The sequence below is a fragment of the Macrobrachium rosenbergii genome, chromosome 54 (genome assembly GCF_040412425.1).
Source record: "Macrobrachium rosenbergii isolate ZJJX-2024 chromosome 54, ASM4041242v1, whole genome shotgun sequence".
Classification (NCBI taxonomy): domain Eukaryota; kingdom Metazoa; phylum Arthropoda; class Malacostraca; order Decapoda; family Palaemonidae; genus Macrobrachium; species Macrobrachium rosenbergii.
Genome location: NC_089794.1, coordinates 1,838,829 through 1,863,486, shown reverse-complemented (window position 1 = coordinate 1,863,486; position 24,658 = coordinate 1,838,829). Strand labels below are relative to the sequence as shown.

General features: G+C 41.3%; 1 protein-coding gene and 1 long non-coding RNA gene across 5 annotated transcripts in view; one reads left to right on the top strand and one right to left on the bottom strand.

Annotated features, from left to right (window-relative positions):
- Nucleotides 1–388: 388 nt before the first annotated feature.
- Nucleotides 389–24,658, bottom strand: part of AlkB (alpha-ketoglutarate-dependent dioxygenase AlkB) — a 314,842-nt gene continuing 290,572 nt past the window's right edge. For 3 of the 4 annotated variants that reach the window (XM_067097311.1, XM_067097313.1, XM_067097312.1), the window contains one exon: nucleotides 389–8,364. In XM_067097311.1, the coding sequence (XP_066953412.1) occupies nucleotides 7,983–8,364 (382 nt within the window). In that variant the 3' untranslated portion in view covers nucleotides 389–7,982. The remainder of the gene's footprint in view (nucleotides 8,365–24,658) is intronic. The other variant, XM_067097314.1, reaches the window with a different exon arrangement.
- On the top strand, nucleotides 19,182–20,328 carry LOC136834494 (uncharacterized). Its single transcript, XR_010851825.1, has 3 exons — nucleotides 19,182–19,386; nucleotides 19,535–19,618; nucleotides 19,773–20,328. It is a non-coding gene; the product is annotated as an uncharacterized lncRNA (long non-coding RNA).

Here is a 24,658-nt window from a genome sequence, read left to right as displayed (position 1 = left end):
CGGCAACAACTTGCTTACTAGCCTGGTTTTGTGAGGTTTCATCATGATTCTGTGGCGGTTCGGCAGATCTTCACAATGAAGAAACTGGGGTCCTCAGTGCCACAATTGGCAGGCTGCCAGCTCTCTCAAACTAGTCCCTCTTTACTACTGGCAACTTAATTTCCTGGCTAACTGACTTGAAACGAAGCTACGTTGACTCTTGGTGTCCAAAAACACTCTAGTTGGAACCTGACAGCTCTGGGTGGACAAAATGGCCTACACAGTTGGTAATAATGTTGGTGGCAAGTCTGAGTGAGGCGACGCATTGACTGATTTTGCGTGTACACAGGGCTTTTCAGCACTCTTTCCATTCTTATTTATGTTGTGAGGCTTCAAGAAAAGTCAGAAGTGAAAGACTGATCCTTTATTATTCTTGACAGGTGTTTATAAAACAAAAAGTGGACGGAAAGGTAGCGGGCGACCCGAGGCCCCCCGCTGCGTCTGTACACGACTTGTGTTTTTTAGCAAGCATAAAAATACGTACAAAATTTGTTACATGACATATAAAAGGTAGATATACATATCGGCAGAAAGGCCGTACAATGATGCATACGATGAGGTACACAAAGAATCTGAAATAAAGACAGGTAAAATACATGACGTGATTAATGTACATCTGAAAGGAGAAACACAAGGAAAGAGAGGCGCGATTTTTCGCCCTTACAACATTGTTTACTTTAGATTTTACTGAACTTTTACTTTTACTCTGACTCTTTACTGGTCTAGACATGACACAACTAGATGACTAACTTGGAACATTTACTCTAGTGCAGATCAAATTATGATGCCTGCCCTTACACAGTTTGCAACTCTGTTTGCTTATATTGAGTGCTACGTTGGCCTTTGCCTAAACAGTTAAAGCATCTCTGGGAGTACGTTAGTTGTTGTTTTCGATCTTCGACAGTGACATGTTTCATGCACTCGTTGGCTGAATGCTCCTCCTGACAGAAGGGACACATTCTTGTGGCTGTCTTTGGCCTTACAGACTCGTCGTGTCCCTATAGGAAATCATGGGCCTCAAAGAATTCGTCCAAATTATAACCACACTTCCGCAAGTAAATTACTATCTTAAGGTATAGACCGCCTTGAGAGAGCTTCTGATTAATCAAACTCATGATCATTTCCTGCCCTAAATCTACTGTACCCAAACGTTTAATTTGTTCTAACAACACAGTCAACCCGATGCGGAAATTTTTCAAATCCACATGATTAAACTTTGGTACTAAGTGCTGGTGTTCAGATTATTTTAGTCCACCTTGAGTAGGTTTTTCAATTTCTTTGTAAGCCAGTGTTGCCATAAACACTAGATGTTGTCATGAATGTTGATGTTGCAAAATTGCATTTTCCTTTATGCCTGATTTGCAGGTCTGTAATATTTTTTATTGAGTTTCTTTAAAGGAGTAGTGACATTCATTTGTGTATTATCTTTTTCAAAAGTATTTGGCTGTATCGTATTGATAGTACACTGCTTGTTGTGTGTGCTTGAGAGATTGTTGGAACTCCAAAAAAGAGCCTAGCAACTCAATGCTTCATTCTTGGCTTATTCTGTTGGCATGTAAACCTTGTATTGTACATTCTTACAGTGAATAAAAGCCAACTGATTATGAAGATATCATCTTTGCTTCCAAACCAACCAAGTTTTAACACAAAGATATTGGCAAGTAGTCAATGCAAAACAACTAAAGTTTGCTGCTCGTTACCATACTAACAGTCTAACAACCCTGATGCAACATCATACTTAGCAGCCGTTACACTTAAAGCCTGGACTACTCTAAGCGGTTGTTTTTCGAGGGCACCAAGATCAGGACATCGGTTAACATGAACATCAAAGAATTCTTTGAAAGTAGCGTATTCGCTAATTTCACCACTAAACACGGATAAAGGAAGTTTTTTCAACTTCGGCAATCTAGTCTGTTGCTGCGATAAGCTAGCAAGGAATTCAATTCTGGTAAGGAGAAGGCTGATTACTTTGATCGCTACATCAAGCACTTGACGAATTGACAATTCAAAGCTTGATTTAAACTTTACCGTACTAGTCAAGTAGAGGTTTCATAACAGTTGTTCATCAGCCCTAATGCGATCAACTAGGTTTTGGTACACCACCGCAGCGCATGTCTCTGATAGTTCCCGATGGGCTTCACCCACTACATCTTTCAATAGTGCAATCAATGGGCTAATTTGCAAGTTACTTGCTACATGACACAGCCATGTCGCTCATGTTACATCAAAATTCTGCATTACAAATAATAATGATTGCCATGATCTCTCACAACTTCTATTACTGTATGCCCTTGACACTTTCGACGTTTTCTCAGCCAACACAAAAAACCATTACTTGCTAGACTTCCTGATGCTTGCTGATTCAGACTTTCAGGTTTTGAAGGACCAAATATCAGAAAATTTTACCTCCTACGCACTAGTTCTAAGTCAAGATGTTAACCGACTCACAATAATCTGGCCTGAAGGACAAAAACCTGCAAACATTAAACAAGGTCCAGCAAGATTCACTTGGCTTTTTACAGTTTTATTACAAAATTAGACTATTTAAATTTAACAAACACAGAACCAATGGACCACTAGGTCCATGACAAAGTGCACAATTAAAATGTAAGAAAAATTCGCGACATCGACCCAAAACGGCTACAATTATATATTTTTACATTATTTCTGGATCATTCAGCAATACCTTGGATAAACTTTGACGTCAAGTTGCGGATGACAAGAATACAGAGAGATTACATAAGCACATTACAGTCACCGCAAATAGAAATCGGACCTAACCCGTAAGAATCCACTGTTTAGACGTCCGAAATCTATTTGCGTTTCCCGCCCTATGGTTTGAGCTAGAGTTGGCTGGTGATATCTGGCAACTCTCCTGTGCTAGTGTGTGTGGGAGATGTGTGCCTCAGGACTCAGTGCTGACCCAGACAGCCAAGGGAGAGGTTATTGCTTTGATTTGCTCTGCCCCCAAGATCCCAGTATTTGGACTGGAGCACTTCTTGCCTTTTAATTCTTTATATATTCCCTAAATATGGGTCATGCACACATGAATGAGGAGAATGCTCGCATATTAGCCTGGAGGCAAGAAAAAGTGCCTATTAAAGAAATCTGTAGACGTACTGGCCAAGCAAAGTCAACCGTAATGTTGCTGCTGGCTGCTGCTCGTGACCTACCACCCAACGTCGTTCCCCCAAGAAAACCTTATCCTGGATGCCCACGGAAGACTTCCAAGGCCACTGATCATCTTCTTGTGAGAGAACTACATAAAAACCCTTGTCTTACAGCTTCTCAGCTAAAAACAAGTCACCCAACCCTCTTAAAAGATGTATCAATCCGCTGCATCCAACGCTGTCTCCAGAAGGACCTCCCGCTGCCCATCCGCCGTGCTGCATGCAAACCTCTTCTGACAGATCGTATGAAGAAAGCTCGACTGAATTTCGCCAAGAAATACATCCACTGGACAGCTGATGACTGGAAGAAGGTCATGTGGTCAGATGAATCACCATTCCAGTGTATTCAGGGCCGTTCTACCACAGTAAGATGGCCATCTTCAGTCAGCAGATTCGACCCTGCCTACACAGTTGCCACCGTCAAGCACCCCGAATCTGTCATGATTTGGGGATGTTTCAGTGGTTTAAGAGGCCGTGGAGGATTGCACTTCCTCCCAAAAAATGTTACAATGAATTCTGACCGCTACATTCAAGTTCTTGAAGATCACCTCCTGCCTTCTTATGAGACTCACGGCTGCACTGTCTTCATGCACGATGGTGCTCCATGTCATAAGGCCAACAAAGTTACCAAGTGGCTCACTGATCACAATATTGAGGTCTTACAGTGGCCTGGTAACAGTCCTGACCTCAACCCAATCGAAAATGGGTGGAATGTCATGAAAAAGAAGCTTCAGTCATGCAACACATCATCCCTCATGCACCTGCAACAAGAAATCACCACAATCTGGGAGAATGAAATGTCTTTGCAATACTTCCAGAAACTGGTTGACAGCATGCCTAAACGACTCAAACTTGTTCTTAAAGCCAAGGGGAATATGACTAAATATTAAAATCGGTGCTACTATCCTCTATTGTGTTTGTTTCATTTATTTGCTTGATGATAATCATGTTTATGCTACTAGTTGCCAAGTAGGTCCGATTTCTATTTGCGGTGACTGTATATGAACCGGCTCTTGGCTGAGAAACTGCAAGGTGTACAAGACTCTTATCTGTTGCTTAACGTGGTGCCCCTGATAAAAGACACGGTCCCTCGACAACTTGTATTGCTAATCAGATTATCTACATTGGATATTTTGTTCAAATTCAATCTTTACTTACTAAAAGGTGAGTTCTATTAATATACATGATACTATTTGTGCAGATAATCTCGATGTCAAGAATTTTTCTTGGGTATTTTCACAAAAAAGGGGAACCACAGTTCGGCCGCCTGCTTGCTACTTCCCCTCACTTATCCTGAACATTGTGAAGGATTGTTGGGAAAAAACAGATCCAATTTTTTTCATGACATTCGCTAATGAAAAAACGGAGAAAAACCATCTTTTTGGAGCACTGGACTATCAGTAAACTGCACTGTATTGACCATGAAAGAATAAGGCAGTCCCCAGTTAATGGCGGGGTTCCTTTCCCGGACAAGTGCTCTGCTAACCAAAAATAGGCGATAATAGCCCTGAAAACTCCGCTTCTCAGCACCGCTAACCAGACATCGGGGCCGAAATCCCCATTTAATGGCACGGCTAACCAGAGAGTGGCGCTGAAATCCCCACTTAACTGCGCTGTTAACCGGAGATCAGCGCCGAAAATCCAGTTAACAACGTCGCTAACCGAAATGCCGTTAAACGACGCTGCCGGTAAGAGGGGACTGTCTTAAATGTAAATGGTAAAGGCTTCCTGGTCTTGTGCTGGTACGTTTGTCGACAATATGGCAGATTGCGCATGGACAATAATCACTTCTTCCATCAGGTTTTGATGGAAAACTGGGTTCAACTTCGCTAAAGATAAGGGAAAGTGCCCTATTACACTTTGAGTCCATTACATACTCCATCACATGCTATAGTGTTAATCATTACAACAAAATACCTGACCCGAGACCAGCTAAAAGAGAATTCTTTGATATTAGTGTGGTTACCATAGAGCTCTGGTAGACCATGGAAGGGTAACTCCTTGAGGATGAAACAAGTGACTACACTGTCAAAAATCAATTATTTAAGAACAGTGCTTGGTGTAAATCATGAGACTTCCACAAGAATGTGGTGAATCTCTCTCCATTTTCATTATCTTTTGACGTGAAATTTAATATTTACCATCGATAACGTCAGGCACAAACAACAACTCTGAAGACAAGGCATTTTTAAGTGGATGTGTTGTAGAATCTTATCTTTGGATAAACTTGATGATGACTGTTTTCCATGGAGGTTTGTGAATGCTTTAAGCAAGTTAAAAAGTAATAACAATATTGTCATAACTAGATTTGGTAAAACAAATCAGTTTTGTTAGACTCACAGGTGTCTGTGTCAAAATTGAAAGACTTACTTGATGATGGAGACACTTATACTAAACTTGGACCTAATCCCCTGAAACAAAAAACTCTGTAGTTTAATAGGTCTCTTTGCCAAATTCTTAAAGACGTCCCTGATTTGGTAACAATTAAATGTGTTAATCCATCACTACCATATGCAGTATATATGGCCTCCCAAAAATCCATAAAGATTGTGCCCATTTATCTTGTGTGAATTCATCCGTTTGTAAGGTTTCAAAATGGTTGCCTGGTCTTTTGTCTCCTGCATTAGGGTTGATATCTGATTGTCATGTTAGGAACTAAACTGATTTTCTGGACAGATGCCAAAACTTAAAAGTTTAAGCCCTGGTGTAGATTCTCTCTTTACTACAGTTCCTGTTCAGGAAACTATAGAGTTCTTGAAAAGAAAACTTCCAGGGCTTAATCTTAATCTCCCGATTCCTTGTGAAGCATTTACTGATCTTGTTGAGTTGTGTGTCACTGATAATGTATTTGAATGCCAAGGAGAGTAATATCAACAGAAATATGGGATGAGTATGGGTAATCCTCTTTTTCTTTATTATGTAATTTGTTCATGGAATATTTAAAAATGAGCTTCTCCCCCAAATATGTACCCTAAAATAGCTTTGGTATGTTGATGACGTTTTTCTGATATGGCCTGATTATTTGGATTTTGATTCTTTATTTTTCTAATAATTTGAACCAATTACACCCCGCTATAAATTTTGAGTATGAAGGGAGAAAACACAATACACTGACCTTCTTAGACCTCATGATTCACAAGGAAAATGCTCCTAGCTTCTCTGTATTTCGAAAATCAGCCAATTCTTGTGCATTTATACATTGCTATTCAAATTATCTGTCACATCATCCATGTTTTTGAGTGTATATAGGATTATGTGAATGTGAAATCTATACTATAGGAGAAACAGTTACTAGTCTAAAGTATCCTTGTTATGCTATTGACGAAGTGCATATTAAAGCTGGAAAGAAATACTATGGTCAGCCTTCTTAGAGGTCTTTGGACTCGCGTGATAAGAGGATTTTATGTTTACCATATTCTAAAAATAGAAGTAAATTGGCATGTCTTTCATAGTTCCCCTATCAGGTTAATGTTTTTAAATATCCTTCCACTTTTAGGAGTGTTCTTCTTTCAAACAGGCCTAAGTCTAAATAACTCAGATGTGTACAATATACCATTACTTCCAAAGAGTACAATATATCATACTGTACTGGGGTGAAAGTGGCAGAGATTGCCAGGTCAGGCTAAAAGAACATAAATATGGCATAAGGATGAGTAATATGAAAAATTCTCTTTACAATTACATAACTAACGACAATCAGAACAGATTGGAAAAATGCAAAACTGGTTTATAAGTGCAATGATTACTATAAATGCAGAATTGTTGAATCTTTGTTAATAGGAAACATGCTTAATTATATTAATCTTGGGAGTGATCATTTCCAATCATAAAATCATTCAAAGAACAATTGTTAAAGCCCTTGGACGTGGTACAACCATAACTCAAATCCTATTGTTTTTATTCTCCCACAGACAGCTCTTTAGTTTTTTTTTTATTACGGAATACATTTGTAACTCTCTTACTGATAGCTTTTATCATATATACCTATATAATATTAATTTTAGCCATTCATTTAATTTCTTTTGGACTCTGCTTGTAATCTGTATCTAAAAACACTAGCAATTCATTGTTATGACCAAAATGCAGATTCTTACATTTTTGCAATGTTGTTTATTTTGGTTACCCCCTAATACCTGGCGCTAAACTTGACGTATTATATATTTCCTAAATGCCCTGTTTAGATATTAATGATGCTTTTTGCCTGAATTAGCTTGTTTTATTATTATTGTTGATTTTTCATGCATTTTATCATTATTTTTCTTTATCTTTTTTTTTTAAACTTCATTCATAATGGACTGCAGTTGGTTTTAATGTCTTCACACTGAAGAGGAAGCGTGACGCTCCAAAACTGTTTGTGTTTCTAAATACATTTGCTCTCCAATTTGTGTTTTTTTTCTTTTATATATATACTATGTCAAGGAAAGTATTTCCCTTCCCACACATGTCTGTGGCTATAACAAAGGGTTCCCCCTCCCATTCTCCACGGATGTTAAGCCAAGGCAATGTTAACCAATAGGCAATGACAATACAGTAATCTACTGACTAGCACAAAAAATGATGAAATGACACTGATACAATACATTACAGCAGTTTGATTAAACTGCAGAGCAAAAATTACTGACTCGAGCTGGGCTGGCATGATGGATTTATTCTACACAGAAATAGAAACATTTATCACAATGTCTTTGTCCAAAACATATTTAATTATTTAGCATGTTGCAAATGCATGAGGAAAGTGATACAGATTTATCTTATATATCAAAACAGCTGAGATCAAAAGAGAGACTGCATTGTAGGTTTAAGCACCTGACGTACATTAATATTTATGCGGCTTGTTTTCACATAATTGAGGATATCTTTTCTAACTTCATATTTTAATGCATGCTCCTCCAATACTTCGATGGAACCCTGAAGTCTATAATTATCTTTGTTTTCTGAGGTGACTCCAGTAACATCATTATTCTTAGAATCAGAGTTATCACAGCTTTTAGCAATCCATGGAGTTTTTTCAACAAGCACAATTCTTGGTACAGCATGAAAAGCTTGACGGGTGGCTCCAGCCATGACTAAAATGTCCCCACTGTGAAGGAAAATGGCTGTAGGCCTAGTCTGCTTTGTAGTCCCTCCAATTAGAAATATTGCACTCTGACCAAAACTGTAAATGAAAAAGAAAATAAAAGTATCAAGGCAATAGACTAGGAAACATTTATATAATTTTTTCCTAAACTGTTTTACTGCCTATATACAAACCATACACAATATGTGAAAAACTCTACATTTAAGCATATACATTATAGGCTTTAAAATCATGTTCAAAATCAATGGCTCTTCCAAATAGCCCTTAATTCTCTGAGTTTTAATCTAGAGGCCAATCATTACAAATAAAAGGAGGATAATTTCATGTTCATATGGTCCTGGTCCTAACAGGAGGCTTTAGCTCACACCAGTACCTCCATCTGTTTTGGTGCTATCCTGTATGAGTAGAGTTACGGAGTGAACCAATGGGAAAGTCGACTGTCACTGTGCCTATATTGGAGAATATTAATCTCCTGACCAACTTATGATACTGTAATGTACTATTCTCAAGCAGTTGTCAATTTTATGTATCTGTGAGAGGGTGCAAAAGAAAGAGCAGGTAGACATTTACTGCTAGTTTATTTATTAAGGGAGCAGGCCGCGTATAAAGTGGCGTGTGGACGTTATTACAAAGACATACAGGTGACCGGAGGTCAATTCTCAGTGTGAAACAGGACATGTAAATACAGATAACGTGGCAAATAAAATTAACAGATTTAGACACAACAATGGTGTGTACAATACAAAATGGCACAAATGAGTAAGTAATAAATGCATATTTACATAAATAAAACATGGCTAGGTATTGCAACCTACTGTAGGGTCCAGAGAAAAGGCACCATAGAAAACGGGAGGTTCACAAAAGAAAACCCGTTGAGCGGGGACTACATATCCTTTGAAAGAGTACAAAGTTGAGACCATTAATTTCTGCAATGCCCCCAATGAGGAATATGATTTTATCCCAAAAACTAATAGACATGTCTGACTCAGTTAGCATCAAAATTGCTCCAAATACGACATGGATGGTTGTTAATATGAGGGGTAGCCAGTAAAAAGGGTCCAGTGCGACACTCCTGGCCAAATCCGTTTTATTGCATATAACACTATTTTCACCTTTCCTCTATGCGGTGAGTTTGGATGCAAAGCCCTTGGTACACTGGAAGTATGGTTAACAGCACATAGAAAAAAAACTACTGATTTCAACCATACTGACTGTCAGTGCTGGTGTCCCAGGCAGTGGGAGAGGAGGAAGGGTTCAATGTCCCGTAACATGAGTCGCTGAGCGGTATGGGGGTGTGAAATCACACACTGTGAGAGTCCGCTGCCAATCAGGAGACAGGTATAGGAGCCTACCCATCTCTACGTCAATCACAGCCCAAGAGGGAGCCCGCCGTCTCGTTAGTCCCGTAGTATGAGTGTTTATGTACGCTTTGCCAAAGGACAATCGTATGTTTTGTGTTTTTTGCCCAGAATATTGTGTGCTGTTGTCAAGGAATTACTCATAACTTGTGTAATAATGTCTGGCTGTCATTTTGGTGATGATGGGAAAGCCCCTGGACCCTCGAGTGAGGGAGAAAAAGAGCCTTACAATAATGTACTCATTTTATTATATTGTGAGAGAGGTGTGAAACAACGAGCGGGAAGACAAGTACTGCTTATAAAGCAGGATGCGGACGTCTGCGTACTTCGCAGAGACTGCGGGTATAAAGATTTACAGGTGACCTGAGGTCAAACTAATTCTCTACAAAAACAGGACAGATTCATACAGAAAACAGTGATCAATAATGCCTGATGCATAACATAAATACTTTGTTACATGTACATAAAGCATGGTCATTTGGAAAGACAATAAATATACAATTTACAATTATGGTGATAAACATGTGTTCTGGCCGACCCCAGGTCAATGTGAAGGCACCGCAGAAAACAGGATGTTCACTATAGAGAACGTGTTGAGCAGGGACTTTACAATTATTATTATTATTATTATTATTATTATTATTATTATGGATATTAACATGTACCACCCTTTTTGAACCAATATTATACCAGAAAATGAATGGACTGACAAACAAGGTGAATGTGTAAGGACGGGATTGAGTGACATACTGGCTGGGTGTTGACTGGTTTATTGGTGGTTCCTTACTGAATGAATGTACAGAATCTTCCAAGTTGTTATTGGCTGGTGCGAGCCGCAAATTTGAATCTACACACAGACAGGGGAAAACAGAGGTAATGATTCGGACATCTGTGTTTGTCGGCAGATAAACAGATGGCGATTGTGAGAAACATAATAAACATACAGAAATAAAACATATATCAAACATATATCAATGGAAAGGCCAGGAAATTCCACATATGGCCAACTGCATGAGATTCGAGACAGATTAATGAATACAATGCAGTAGCATAATATGTGAAATGACGAGACATTTGGCGTCTTCACAAACAGAAACATACATACAGTTTGATACAGAAGATTCGGTGGAACATTATGAGTACGTGATTAGAATGCTTGCATGGCAATGCAAGCAGGGGTGATTGTACATAAATCGAGACAACAATGGTTAGGGAGAAACAGATGGAAATATTGTATGGTAGAAGTTGCGTTCCTTGAGAGAAAACGGGATGTTCTTGTTCCCTCTTTGTCTGGGTCCCTCCGAAGATATGACGCATGCACGTACACACACAAGTGTGCTCGAAAGAGACAGCCATCGGTGCGATGGATCTCTTACAAATGGGCGAGAATAATAATAATAATAATAATAATAATAATAATAATAATAATAATAATAATAATAAATAATATAATAATAATAATAATAATAATGTAATCATTTATGTTTTGCATTAGTATTACTATTATTATTATTGTTGTGGATGTTAACATGTACCAACGTTTCTGAGCCAATATTATGCCAGAAAATGAGGTCAAAGTTCAGTGATAGCTGATAAAAACAACGAAAATTTAAAAATATTTATTTACCGTACATCTTCATGTATAAGAACTTTAGATAAGACGAGGTACAAAATTATGACAAATTTTCCTGAATTTGTCTCATATCTGTGGTATAAGATGGCTGCTAAATTACAAAACCACCTGTGTACAGGTTAGCTTTTGCAACAACAGGTATCTTCTTATGAAATATTGGTTATGTAACGATGCTGTTATTACAAATGCTGTTTTACTTATTGTATCCTTAGAAATTCGAAACACCGTATATACTCGCGTATCAAGCGACTTTTGAAGACCTAATTTTGAAGCTAATTTTAAGGGGGTCGTATCATACACGAAATATAAAATTAGCTTATGTAATATGTAATATTCACATATTAGTATGGTATTATAAAATACAAACATAACGAATATGCATCTTTTCCATGGATCTTTTAACAAGTTATGCTTTACTTCACTGTGTCCAGTAATACTGTATGTATTCGCGTATTACTAATTGTATTATAAAATAAAAACATAGCGATCATGCGCCATTTGCATTGTGTAGGTTTTCGTGAATGAGGACAACGATACCTTCCTAGAATTTTTGTTTCGGCATCAATTCAATTTCCGTTTAAAGATAACCACGGGGTAAGGTTTCGTCCCATTTGCCATGCACGTTAAAACAACAGTAAAATGTGCTCTTTCATGCCCAGTAGTAAATAATATTGGAGAGAAAATAATTTTCTCTCCAATATTATTTACGGTCGAGTTTGATGGAATGTCGAAGTTTTAGAGTTTCATCCAAGCTGCTGATGCACGATAATTTATAGTCATTGGCGCTTGAACGTTGTTTATTTTCTCAGCTTCAGCTACAGCTTGCAGCTTAAATTTAGTAGTATATTTCCTTGCTATCTTTTCTCCATAACGAATAAGGGTATAATGTCAAAAATATATCAGCCTTATTCTACTTAACGTCATTTGTAACAAACCTACAGTAATTGTTCCTATCGTACAATGGTTGAAATGCAAGCAAAACAACTGTTGTTATCCGATTTGGTTGTTCATAGCCACGGCGTAGACTGTGTTCGTAGCAAAACAGTTGTTTCTCGTTCGGTTGTTTATGGCTGTACTCGTTTACTCAACAAGTATAACGTAATTAATGATACTTTTATCATTCGCTTTTACTTTTTTAACCTATTTAACTAGAATATGGGATAAAGAGGAGTAAAAGTCGTTAGTCTGCAGTAATCGTCTCTCAAAAAAGGAACTCGCATGACACACAAGATACATGATAAAATCAATTTTAATTGGTGAAAATTTGGGGGTCGCACGATGCGCGAGATCGCGTGTTAGCAAGTATATACACTAAACGAAATAACAAAGTTGATTCTATGCGATGTTTTTCCTACAGACGTAGCCTAAAAGGGAAACATTGTTTTGTTTACGTTTCATCGCCAAACATAAGCAACCCCTTACAACAACACGATAAACTATGATAATTATCGTACATAATTATCGTTCGTATGACTAAATTGTTCTAAACAGTTACAAACAGCCTGAATTTTTAATGAAAAATGAATAATATGTTATCGTAATGTTATTACTACCGTAATTACACTAGGTTACCGAAAGATAAAGGCTGCTGAGAGCGCAACCCTAACTCGATATTTACGTTTTGTCAGCTGGCCTCGCATAGATAACATTTGATTTCACTGACATGGAATCATTCCTCGAATAGGAAATTGAAGTTACTATAATTTCATTTAAAAATTAGCTTAATACATTACCCTTAAAAAAAAATAGAATGGCTGACATAAAAATAGAGAGTTGGAAAAGAATTTCGGTCTCTCTCCCCTTCCGACTGATCTATTTTTAGAAGTCTTCTCAACCTCTTTTTAATAACTTTATTCTACGTCTCTTTCTCTTTGTTCTGAAATGCTTTTTCATGAACAAACAGTGTTTTTTATTTTTTTATTTTGACTAATACAACTCTTAGATATTATGTCTCTATGTTTGGGAACGTATTTGCTACACTAGCGCATTTACACTTCTTAGATGGTACAGGTAAAATTAGATCAATTTAAACTATCTACTGTACAGGTAAAAACGCACAGAGAAATAATAAGTTATAAAAATGTGTGAGTGCTATGAACGAGAGAGAGAGAGAGAGAGAGAGAGAGAGAGAGAGAGAGAGAGAGAGAGAGAGAGAGAGAGAGAGAGATAAGGTTGTCCTTACTTAAGAGAGTGAAAAAGGGATTTTGACAAAGGAAAAATCTATTTCTGAGGGAGGCCCTGTGTCACCCGGTGAAATATCCATCCAGCACATATTTCTAGGTAAATTCTTTGCTAAATATACCAGAGAAAAAAGCTATCAGGAATGCTGGGGTTACTACCCCCAGATCGATCATCTATAATAAAATAGACGTCGGTATAGGTAAGGGTGAGTGATTGTTGTCACTGCCACGGGACCGCACTCTGAAGATATCCCAATGACAAAACCCCGGAATGTGGGGAGCTGATCCAGCGCCCATACTCACCCGCCCGCCAACCGACGACCCCAGCGCCATCTGAACTCATTCCAGGCTAGCACCCCCCCACAAGCTTGGTATGCATACTCGGGGAGGGAAACCTAGATCCTGGGGGTCACCCCAGACATGACACAGGGCCGCCCTCAGAAATAGATTTTTCCTTTGTCAAAATCCTTTTCTGAGCTCGTCCCTGTGTCAGCCGGTGAAATCATAACAGAGAATCATACCAAGTCTTGGTGAAAGTCTAAAAGTGACAAACATTTAGGTGATCATGTATAAAAACACTATTATTAAAAATAATTTTAATTATCCCCAAAATATAATTAAATACTATAGTTATAATAGAACAACTGAGTTATGACTAGGGATATAATTTATACTATAATAAAGGACATGAGAATCAACTATATACATTATTAATACTATAGTGGCGAGGTACTGACACTAAATAAATGACAAAACTTATAAGGGTACCTCCGGCCTTAAAACTAAATCACAGTGAGTATAACATATCACACACTTAAAACTAACACCGCAAGATTGTACATTATAATATTAGGAGCCAGGCTGTGAGGCATGTCTGGTCCAGGAGAAAATGGCAGGGCAAATAAATGAGGCAGGCAGGCGGGGGGGGAAAGGATAGGGATTAAAGGTTAATTTAAGGTGGAGGGATAATGCTCCCTACAGCCACCGCAGGGAATTTCAGAGCTTCCAGTGATTTCAAATAGTGGCGTTTAAACACTGATGGAGATTTCCAACCCGTGTACTTCTTCAGCTCAGCGAAATTCATATTATGAAAATAATTAGTAGATGTAGCCACCGCTCGGATATCATGAACCTTAGGGACTGAATCCGGGTCAGCTTGCTTAATAAAGTACAGGATTTGTTGTCTTATAGCCTTTAAAGAAAGTGTTCCACCTTTTTCCCTGATAAAAAGAGGACCAGACAAACACTGAGAAGTTCTTTGTAAGTAGGCCCTCAAGGGGCATAAGGACAGGTCTTGTGGAAGAGGGACAACCTTCCAGGGGGACTACCTATCCTGAGGGTCTTCGTTTTTTGCTAAGAATCTTTGATCTGGGGAAAGCAGAACTTCTCCTGACGGGAGGAAATCTACGTGATTGACACCTCTAGAGAGAGCAGACAGTTCTGAAATTCTGGCACCTGAAGCTAGACTAATTAAGAACAAGGTCTTCCTTAACAGATTTAAATAAGAACATTGATCATTATTAGTTTCTGAGGCTAATTTTAGAACATCATTAAGGAACCAGGAAACCGTATGTGGACGGGTCACTGGTCGCAAACGGGCGCATGCTCTAGGAATGGATGAAAAGTATGAATCTGTTAAATCAATCTTAAAGCCATGCAAAAACACCTTTTTCAAAGCTGATTTTGCTGTGGTTATGGTGGCCGGAGCCAGACCCTTTTCAAACAGTGACCTGAAGAATGATATTGCCAAATTGGCGGTCATGATTTGGGCTTCAGATTCCTATAAAAAGGATGCCAACTTTTTAACTGCTGAATCATACTGTCTGAGGGTAGAATCTCTTTTATCTGATTCAAGAAACAGAGTATTAATGGGATCTATATCCGCCCCTCTCTGAGCGGCGAATTTCATAAAGTCCATAAAGCCAGGGCATTCAGAATTCTTGAGGAAGCTGACGCAGTCCTTGTTTGCACTATTTGAGTCAGCTGTGGCTTGGGTATCTGATGACATCGTAACTTGAGCTCCAGAAGAAGAGGGAACCAATTGCTCTTCGGCCAGTTGGGAGCTACCAAGGCCACTTGGCCTTCGAATGACCTGAGCTTGTGCAACACCTTCATCAGTAGGTTTATTGGCGAAACAGATATATTTTCTGCCAATTGTTCCAGTCTATGGACATTGCATCCGTGGCATGAGCTTGAGGGTCCAGGTTGGGAGCAACATAACAAGGGAGTTTGTGATTGCTCTCCGTGGCAAACAAGTCCACCTGAAGGCCTGGAACAGGGAGTCTGCAATAACATTCCGGACCCCTGCTAGATGGGTAGCTGACAGGTGCCAGCCATGTTTTTCCGCTAGTGAGAAGATGGCTATCATCACTTGGTTTATCCGGCTTGATTTGGAACCCCCTCTGTTTATCCAATGTACTACTACCGCGCTGTCCAACACCAGCCTGATATAAACCTGGCTGGCGGGGCGAAGTTTTTTCAGGGTTAGAAACACTGCCATCGCTTCCAAAATGTTTATATGGAACTGACGGAACATTGTGGACCATGTACCCTGTACCTTTTCTTTTGGTGAGTATCCTCCCAGCCGCTAACGGCGTCTGTGTGGATTATTAGAGCTGGAGGGGGAATTGAAGGGGAACTGACTTTGAGAGACCCTTGACTGTGGACCACGGCCGGAGTCTTTTCCTTAGCACTTGAGGAACTAATGACACCTTGTCCCTGAGTTTGATATTGGCCTGCCTTGCCACACTCTGTTTATGTCTTTCAGCTTTGCTTTTAGGAGCAAGTCTGTTACAGATGCGAACTGAAGAGAACCCAAGATTCTTTCTTGCATTCTGCGAGAGGCTTTCCTGTTTTTGAGGAATTGCCTGGTGGCTTTGGCTATCTCCCTTCATTTGGCTGGTGGAATAGACAGTTTGTGTGAGACCAGGTCCCACTGGATGCCTAGCCACTGAAATCGAGCCTCCGGAGTTAGGCGGGACTTCGCCCTGTTTATCTGAAAGCCTAAGGATTCCAGAAACTCGATCACTATGGCCGTAGCTCTCCGGCACTCCTCGACGTTGGATGCCCAAATTATCCAATCGTCCAGGTATGCGGCTAGCGATATCCCCCGGGACCGTAACTGTTGTACTACCGTTTCCGCCAGCTTCGTAAAGATTCTGGGTGCTATGTTGAGCCCGAATGGCATGACCCGGAACGAGTAGGCCTGTTTCCCCAGTCTGAAACCTAGGAAGGGAGAGAAGTTCCGCGCAATCGGGACGTGATAATATGCGTCTGAAAGATCTATAGAGGTGGTGACGGCTCCACGAGGAAGTAGAGTCCGCACCTGCGCGATTGTAAGCATGCGAAATTTGTTGCATTGTATATAAAGATTGAGACGCGACAGATCCAGGATTACTCTTTGTTGATTGGAGTTTTTCTTGGGAACACTGAACAGCCTGCCTTGAAATTTCAGGTGTCTCACTTTCTTTATGGCCCTCTTTAGGAGTACAGTGGTACCTCGGTCTTCGACCGTACGAAACTTCGACAAAATCGGATTCCGACACGAAATGCCGAGAAAAGTTTGCGCCGTTCCCGAACAAAACCGAATCCGACCCGACGCCTTTGACGCGATCCGACCGTCGACGAAACATATGATGTTTGTAAACAAAGTGTTTTGGTAACGCCGCCGCTAGTTGGCGTTGTTGGTGGTGGCGTTCTTCCCACGCACATTTAAAAGCACTTAAAGCCCACTCACGCTGCCGCTGCTGTTTGAAACAAGAAGTGCAGGCTTGTACAGGTGAATTTTTTTGTCTCCTGCAAAATTCTACATTCTCTCGGAATCATGGGTCCCAAGCCAGCCACAGCTGATAAGCAGAAGAGGAAGACTGTGAGGACTACTATTGAACTGAAGAAGGAGGTAATTGAAAAAGTATGAAAGGGGCATTCGTGTGACTGATTTAGCGTTGGAGTATAGGTTACCCAGGTCCACCATCAGCACATTTTTAAAGAACAAAGAAGCCATTAAGAGTGCTAGTGTTGCTAAGGGGTTACGAGTTTGGCGAAGCAGAGGCCCCCGTAATAGAGGAAATTGAGAAACTATTATTAGTTTGGGTCAATGAAAAACAGCTTATGGGGATAGCGTATCCGAGGCAATGATTTGTGCGAAAGGCTAAAAGTTTGCACACTGACTTGATAAAAGTACACCAGGTTCGAGTACCGATCATGAGTTTATGGCCAGTCGTGGATGGTTTGATAGGTTTAAGAAAAGAAGTGGCATCCACAGTGTTGTTAGGCATGGGGAGGCAGCGAGTGCTGATAAGAAAGCTGCAGAAAAGTACGTGACTGAATTCCAGCAGTACGTGGATGAGAATGGTTTCGTATCAAACCAAGTGTTCAATTGTGATGAGACAGGCCTCTTTTGGAAGAAAATGCCAAAGAGGACCTATATTACAAAAGAGAGAAGAAATTGCCTGGCCATAAACCCATGAAGGATAGGTTAACTCTACTGTTGTGTGCAAACGCTAGTGGGGACCTTAAGATCAAGCCTCTGCTAGTGTATCACTCCGAAACCCCAGAGTTTTTAAGAAACATAAAGTTCTTAAAAATAAGCTGAATGTAATGTGGAAATCAAATGCTAAGGCCTGGGTAACTAGGCAAATCTTTCGAGAGTGGGTTTCTGAAGTGTGTGCCCCCACTATCAAGGAATACCTCAAGAGAAAGGTTTGCCACTGAAAGCACTCCTCGTCATGGACAATGCCCTGCCCACCCCGACATGGAATATGAGCTGGCTGACGAGTTCAGCTGGCTTAAGGTCAAGTTTTTGCCACCCAGAACTACCTCACTACTCCAGCCCATGGACCAGCAGATCATTGCAAACTTCAAAAAGCTGTACACCAAGGCACTCTTCCAAAGGTGTTTTGAAGTCACCAATGAAACCAGCCTAACACTTACTGAATTTTGGAAGGAACATTTCCACATCCTCAGTTGTGTTAGGCTGATAAATAAAGCATGGGCCGAAGTTTCTAAGAGGACCCTTACAGCAGGCTGGAGAAACCTTTGGCCTGATGGGGCTCCTCTTAGGGACTTCTGAGGGTTTTGATTCCCAAGTCAGCTTGGAGATGACCCTGAAGCTGAACCCCTTCCTCTGCCTGACGCTGATGTTGAGGAAATTGTTTCTGTGGCCAAGTCCATGGGCTTGGAGGTGAGTTCTGATGATGTAGAGGAGCTGGTGGCAGAACACAACACGGAACTGACAACAGAGGAACTCCAGGAACTTCACAAGGAGCAGCAGAAGGTTTTGGCTGAGGAGGTGTCTGAAGAGGAGGAGAGCAAGGAGGTGCCTACTACAGGCACTAAAGAAATCAAGGAGATGCTGATGCACTGGGAGAAATTCCAGGAATTCTTCGAGAAGCATCACCATGACAAGGCTGTAGTGAACCGGGCTATTGACTATGTTGACGACAACTTAGTCAATGTGTACAGGAAACACCTGAAAAAACGTCAACAGCAGACGACCCTGTACAGGTTTTTTTCTAAAGAAGAAAACCAGCCCGGTCCCAGTGCCAAAAAACAGAGGAAAGAGGAATCTCCTGAAGAGCAGCAACCAGACTGTATGGAAGGAGATTCCCTTCCAACCAGTGATGCTCTCTCCATACCTCCTCTCCACAGATCCAGATCCTTATCAATGCCAAGGTATGGGCCCTACTGTCGTGGTTAAAAACTTTTTTTAGTGTTTATAAATGACCTAGAGATACAGTACAGTGAATATTTATTCATGCAAGTTAAAGCAATGAAAGGTGCCATAAATACAGTACACATTGAGTTACTAACAGTACATTTCAATTTGTGTTTAATCCACAGGTTACTGTACAGTACTGCACTCCATTGAATGAATCTCCCAAAGCCGTTGAGTCTGGGCTGTTCATCTGAGCTGTTCATGAGTGTCAAGGTATGGGCCATGCCGTATTAGTTGTTAAAACCTTTTTAATGTTTATAAATGACCTAAAGATGCTTGTAAGATTAAGGCTTTTTGTGTATTATTACAGCTCATAACAGGAAATGATGTTTCTACATGTTATTTTGTGTTTAATCCACAGATTACTGTGCAGTAATTGAGTGAAGTTCCTGGAGGAGTTCAGTTCTTGTGTGGGGGGCAACTGTTCATATTCATCAACGTCAAGGTATGGATAAAGCTGTAGCCTACTGGTTGTGAAAAAGTTTTTAATTTGATTATAAGTGACCTGGAAATGTTTGTACAGTAAGATTAAGGATTCTTTTGTAGATTAGCCTACAGCTCAAACCATTTTTACATTTGATTTTGTGTTTATTCCACAGGTTTACTCTTCGTTGAATGAAAGTCCTGGAGGAGTTCAGTGCTTGTGTGAGGGGCAACTGTACATATTCATCAACGTCAAGGTACAGTATGGATAAAGCTGTAGCCTACTGGTTGTGAAAAAGTTTTTGTGATTATAAGTGACCTGGAAATGCTTGTGCATACAGTAAGATTAAGGGTTTTTTTGTAAATTAGCCTACAGCTCAAACCATTTCTACATTTGATTTTGTGTTTATTCCACAGGTTTACCCTTCGTTGCAGTGCAAGTCCTGGAGAGGAGCAGCTGTGTAACAGAGTGTACAGTACAGTAAATTTAAGAGTAGCAGTAGAACGTGTACAGTAAATAGTGTACAGTAATTTCAATTTAGGTGTAGCATTAGAACGTGTACAGTACATTTCAATTTAGGTGTAAGGTGTACAGTCCATAGTCAGTAGCAACGTCGTACAGTATTAAGTAGTGTTAAGTATACAGTAGTATTAAGTCTTATGTTTGTGCTAGTATTAAGGATTCCTTTTGTAGACTAGTTTTAGTAATCATTAAGTACATACAGTGCAATAATAAAATGAAAAAATGAGTTAATTTCTGGTTTTCTTGTTTATCCCTTTAACATTGCATAGTAACGGGTACACGACGTGGTAGGCCTCTTAAGGTTTACTTCCTCTCTCCCTCAAAACTCCATATTTTTACCAGTTTAATATTGCATAGTAACGGGTACACGGAGGTGGTAGGCCTCTTAAGATTTTGTGTTGTCTATGTTGGGTTACTGTACAGTAACTTCCTCTCTCCCCTCAAAACTCCATTTTTTACCCGTTTAATATTGCATAATAACATGTCGGGTACACGGAGGTGGTAGGCCTCTTTAAGATTTCTACTACGGTACATAGAGAAAAACAAAGCATCGGAGGTTGTCCACTGCTGCCAGGTGTATGATGAAGCAAAACATTGCTGGCTGTACATACAGTGCTGTACATTCAGACATTTGGATACACATACTGTACATATATAACAATAATTGATGACGAAAATTTAGTACATACAGTATGGTATTACGTACATACACTAATTTGGAAACAAGTGTAACTGCAGCGCATATAGGCTACAGTCTCATGTTGGTTTTATTTTTTTTTTTTTTTTTAGACAGGCGCACGTTTGCATTTCTGTAGCGAATGCAATGTTTACATGTGCTGTTCGTTAGTGAATGCCTTAAGGTTCTCGGTAAAGAAGAGCTTAGCCTGAGGTTAACTCAGAGATTCTGCTTACATACAAGGAACAGTCTCATGCTCGATTTTTTTTTTTTAGACAGAGGCACCCTTGTGCATTTCTGTAGCGAATGCAATGTTTACGTGTGCTGTTCTATTAGTGAATGCCGTAAGGTTCTCAAAGAAGAGCTTAGCCTGAGGTTAACTCAGAGATTCTGCTTACATACAAGGAACATTCTCATGCTCGATTTTTTTTTTTTTAGACAGAGGCACACTTGTGCATTTCTGTAGCGAATGCAATGTTTACGTGTGCTGTTCGTTAGTGAATGCCGTAAGGTTCTCATAAAGAAGAGCTTAGCCTGAGGTTAACTCAGAGATTCTGCTTGCAAGGAATAGTCTCATGCTCGATTTTTTTTTAGACAGAGGCGCACTTGTGCACTTCTGTAGCGAATGCAAAGTTTACGTGTGCTGTCCGTTAGTGAATGCCGTAAGATTCTCGGTAAAGAAGGGGTTAGCCTAAGGTTAACTCTTCGGGATTCTGCTTACAAGGATATTTTATTGAAAAATACTTGTTAGGTATCATAACATTTATTGAAAGATGTTTTGCAGTGATTTTATACATTACAGTAGACTCTGAATGGAATTTACCATAAATTAATACAATCCTGAACGTACACAATGTTTATGTAATTACAGTAGTACCGCGATACGCCACCAGGACGGCGCCTGGTTTGTTTACATTCGCTTGCCACAAGCTGCCGATGCCGACGTAACTTAAGACTTTTTCTTAATTTTATAACAGACTCTACAGTACATTCGGCTTATTTTTAATATTATATTATTAATTTAATGTAATGACCAGGCTTGTTTTTCATTGTATTTATCATTAACAACAGTTTTTGTGCGTACCCGTTACAGTACAGTACTGTACATTCTGGAGTGCATATGGGCTGCCTAGCCTAGCCTGCAGCGCCGGTCTACCACTGGTAGGCCAATTTTTTTATACAGTATGCATTTAAAACTGTAAGAAGACTTTTAATAAGGTAAATCTATTTAACTCTGAACTTATTTAATTGTAATGTGTGTAGTGTTTTGTATAAAAAGACAAGGTTGGAGTAGTGACTGGTGGTCAGGAACGGATTAATCCATTTTCAGTTATTTCTTATGGTCGAAATTGATTCGAATTCGACAAAATCGAATCTCGACATTCCTTCTAGAACGGATTAGCGTCGAAACCGAGGTACCACTGTAATTCCGTCGCAAAGTCCCGCAGAGCTTTGGAAGACGGTTGATGAAATCTGGTCAAAGGGGGAGGTCCTTTGATCCAGCTCCAGCCCAAACCTTTGGAGACTATACTGTGGGCCCATGGACTGAAGGTCCACCGGTCCCTGAACAGATAAAGTCTGCCACCCACCTGATCGTTCTCACTGGGAGGGAGCAGGCTTGCCTCCTCTACCGCGGCCTCCTCTTCCCCAGGAGAGGGGTCGCGAGGCAGCCTTGCCTCTGAAGGAGGCTCTCGCTCTAGTCCCCCTTGCGCTCCTATTAAGACCCCGAAACGACCCCTGGCCCTCATAAGAAGGGTTAAATACTGGAGACGTCACGAAGGAAGGAGCGGCAAGAGAGTGTTGAGCTGGCTGCACCTGCACGAACTGTTGGGGTTGGGCCTTCGAGGTAGAAGGCTGGCAAACTGTCGAGACAGGTACAGCCTGGACAACAGCCTGCTGGTGTTGTCTCCTGTGCCTCCTGTATCGCTTACCAGGTCTACTCTGAGGGCCGCCGGACTCGGGGGTCTTCCGCTTAAAGGCGGGGATACCCCAGCAGGAGCGCAGACTCTGATTTGCCCTGGTTGCCTCCGCCAGGACATTGTTGACTTCTTCTTCCGGGAAGATATTAGCCCCCCAGAAGGAACTTTTCATGAGCTTATTAGGCTTATGTCTAATGGTAGCGTCGGTGAAGATGAATTTGCGGCAATTCATTCGCTCTACCATAAAGTCAAACAAGTCCGCCTGAAATCCCGCCAATAGGGACTTCGTTAGGACTTGGAAGAGTTGCTCCTCCGCGAACGTCACAGCGGTTGCTTCCGCCAGGCACAGTGAGTTCAGTGATCGGCTCAGCCGACACCTAGCCTCAAACTCTGCTTTCAGGAGAGCCTTTGGCAATTTGGGAAGCTGTTCGCTGAATAGGTTAGATGCACACTCCAGGTCCAGCTTACCCGAAGTAAAAGTGGCCGGGGCATCTTTCCAAAACTCATCGTCTCCGGAAAAGATCAAAGAGGTGGGATCAGTCTCCCGGAGCTGAGGCAACGGCTTACCCTCCGAGCATGCCTGGGCCGTCGCGAGGGCTACCTTAGTCATGCAGGGGGTCGGGATCTTGTCACAAAAAGAGAACATTGTGAAGCTGCCCTTGAAGGGGGTCAACTTTGTGTTCTCCGCCTGCCACTCATTAAAGGAGCGCATCAAGGTGGACTGCGCCTGGTCCCTTGGGAAGATTACTGTCTCCTTCGGGACCTTATCCGACCTCACCCAAGCTTCCTCCGTCAGCCTGGCGAAGCCTGGGTAGGGGGGGGCAGCAGATCAGGAGGAAAGAATTCCAACTCCTCGAGTCTGCGCGTGCCTAGACCCTCGATGGTAAGGGTATCTTCATGCCGGGGAGCATGAAGGGCAAAACGCCATGGATTTCCCTTGTCAAATGGAGGGAGGGCGGAGGCATCCGGAATGGAATAATGCACTGCGGACCCACCGGAGCGCATGAACCCGGAGAGCATACTCTCCTGGCTCTGCAGCCTCTCCGTAAGCTTACTCAGCTTAGCATCAACCTCCGTAGAAAATCTTTGCAAGAGCATCCCTGCAAAAGCCTCCGGGTCAAAGGCAGGCTGGCAAGGAGGGCTAGCCTTAGCTGCTCTCGAACTCGCACCCTTAGCTGAGGGAGTGGCCTTGCCTGCGGAAGCCACCAGACTATCATCCTGTGTCTTCCCCGGAGGGAAGGGGGTTGCTTTGCGGGAAGTCACGGACTTATAGCCCTTAGCCTTCCAAGTCTTCTTCAATTTGGGGACACTTATGAAATCCCTGAAAAGAAGCGGTGGAAGAAGGGGAATCAAAAAGGGAGCCCGCCCCCACTGCCTCACTTACCTCCCCGCCTACCTCCTGGTCCTGTTCCGTATTCATAGGTTCCAGGTCGAGATCTATGGCCGCTACTTCCTCCGACACCGCCGCGTAGAGGCTTTCGTCCTGGAGAGGCTGGGTTTCTACCCGGATCTGCTCGATGACAGGAGCAGCGACTTCCGCAGGGACAGCCGCTGAGATTCGGGCGCCGGGGTAGAGTAAGTTCTGGATGTTCTCGTCGAGAACATACGGTTTCCCCGACGGAACATTTCTCCCAAACCCAGCCACCCAGGCTCGAAGAGAACCCAAGGCGTCACTCTGGGAAGCTTCGTCGGCCTGGAAGAGAGGAGGGACTTAATGACCGAGCGCTTGGTGAGAGATATACAAGTCATATATTAAGCCCATAACGTAAATAGAACAAGTGAGGATACCAGGTAAACTAAAGGCAGTAACTATAAGCTTACCGACTCGTCCTGGACACGCTCGTAAAGAGCGAAGCAAACCTCACAACCGTCCGGGTGCCACACGATGAGGTCATCCAGCCAGACTGCACAGCCCGCATGGGAGCGACAGACGACATGCCCATA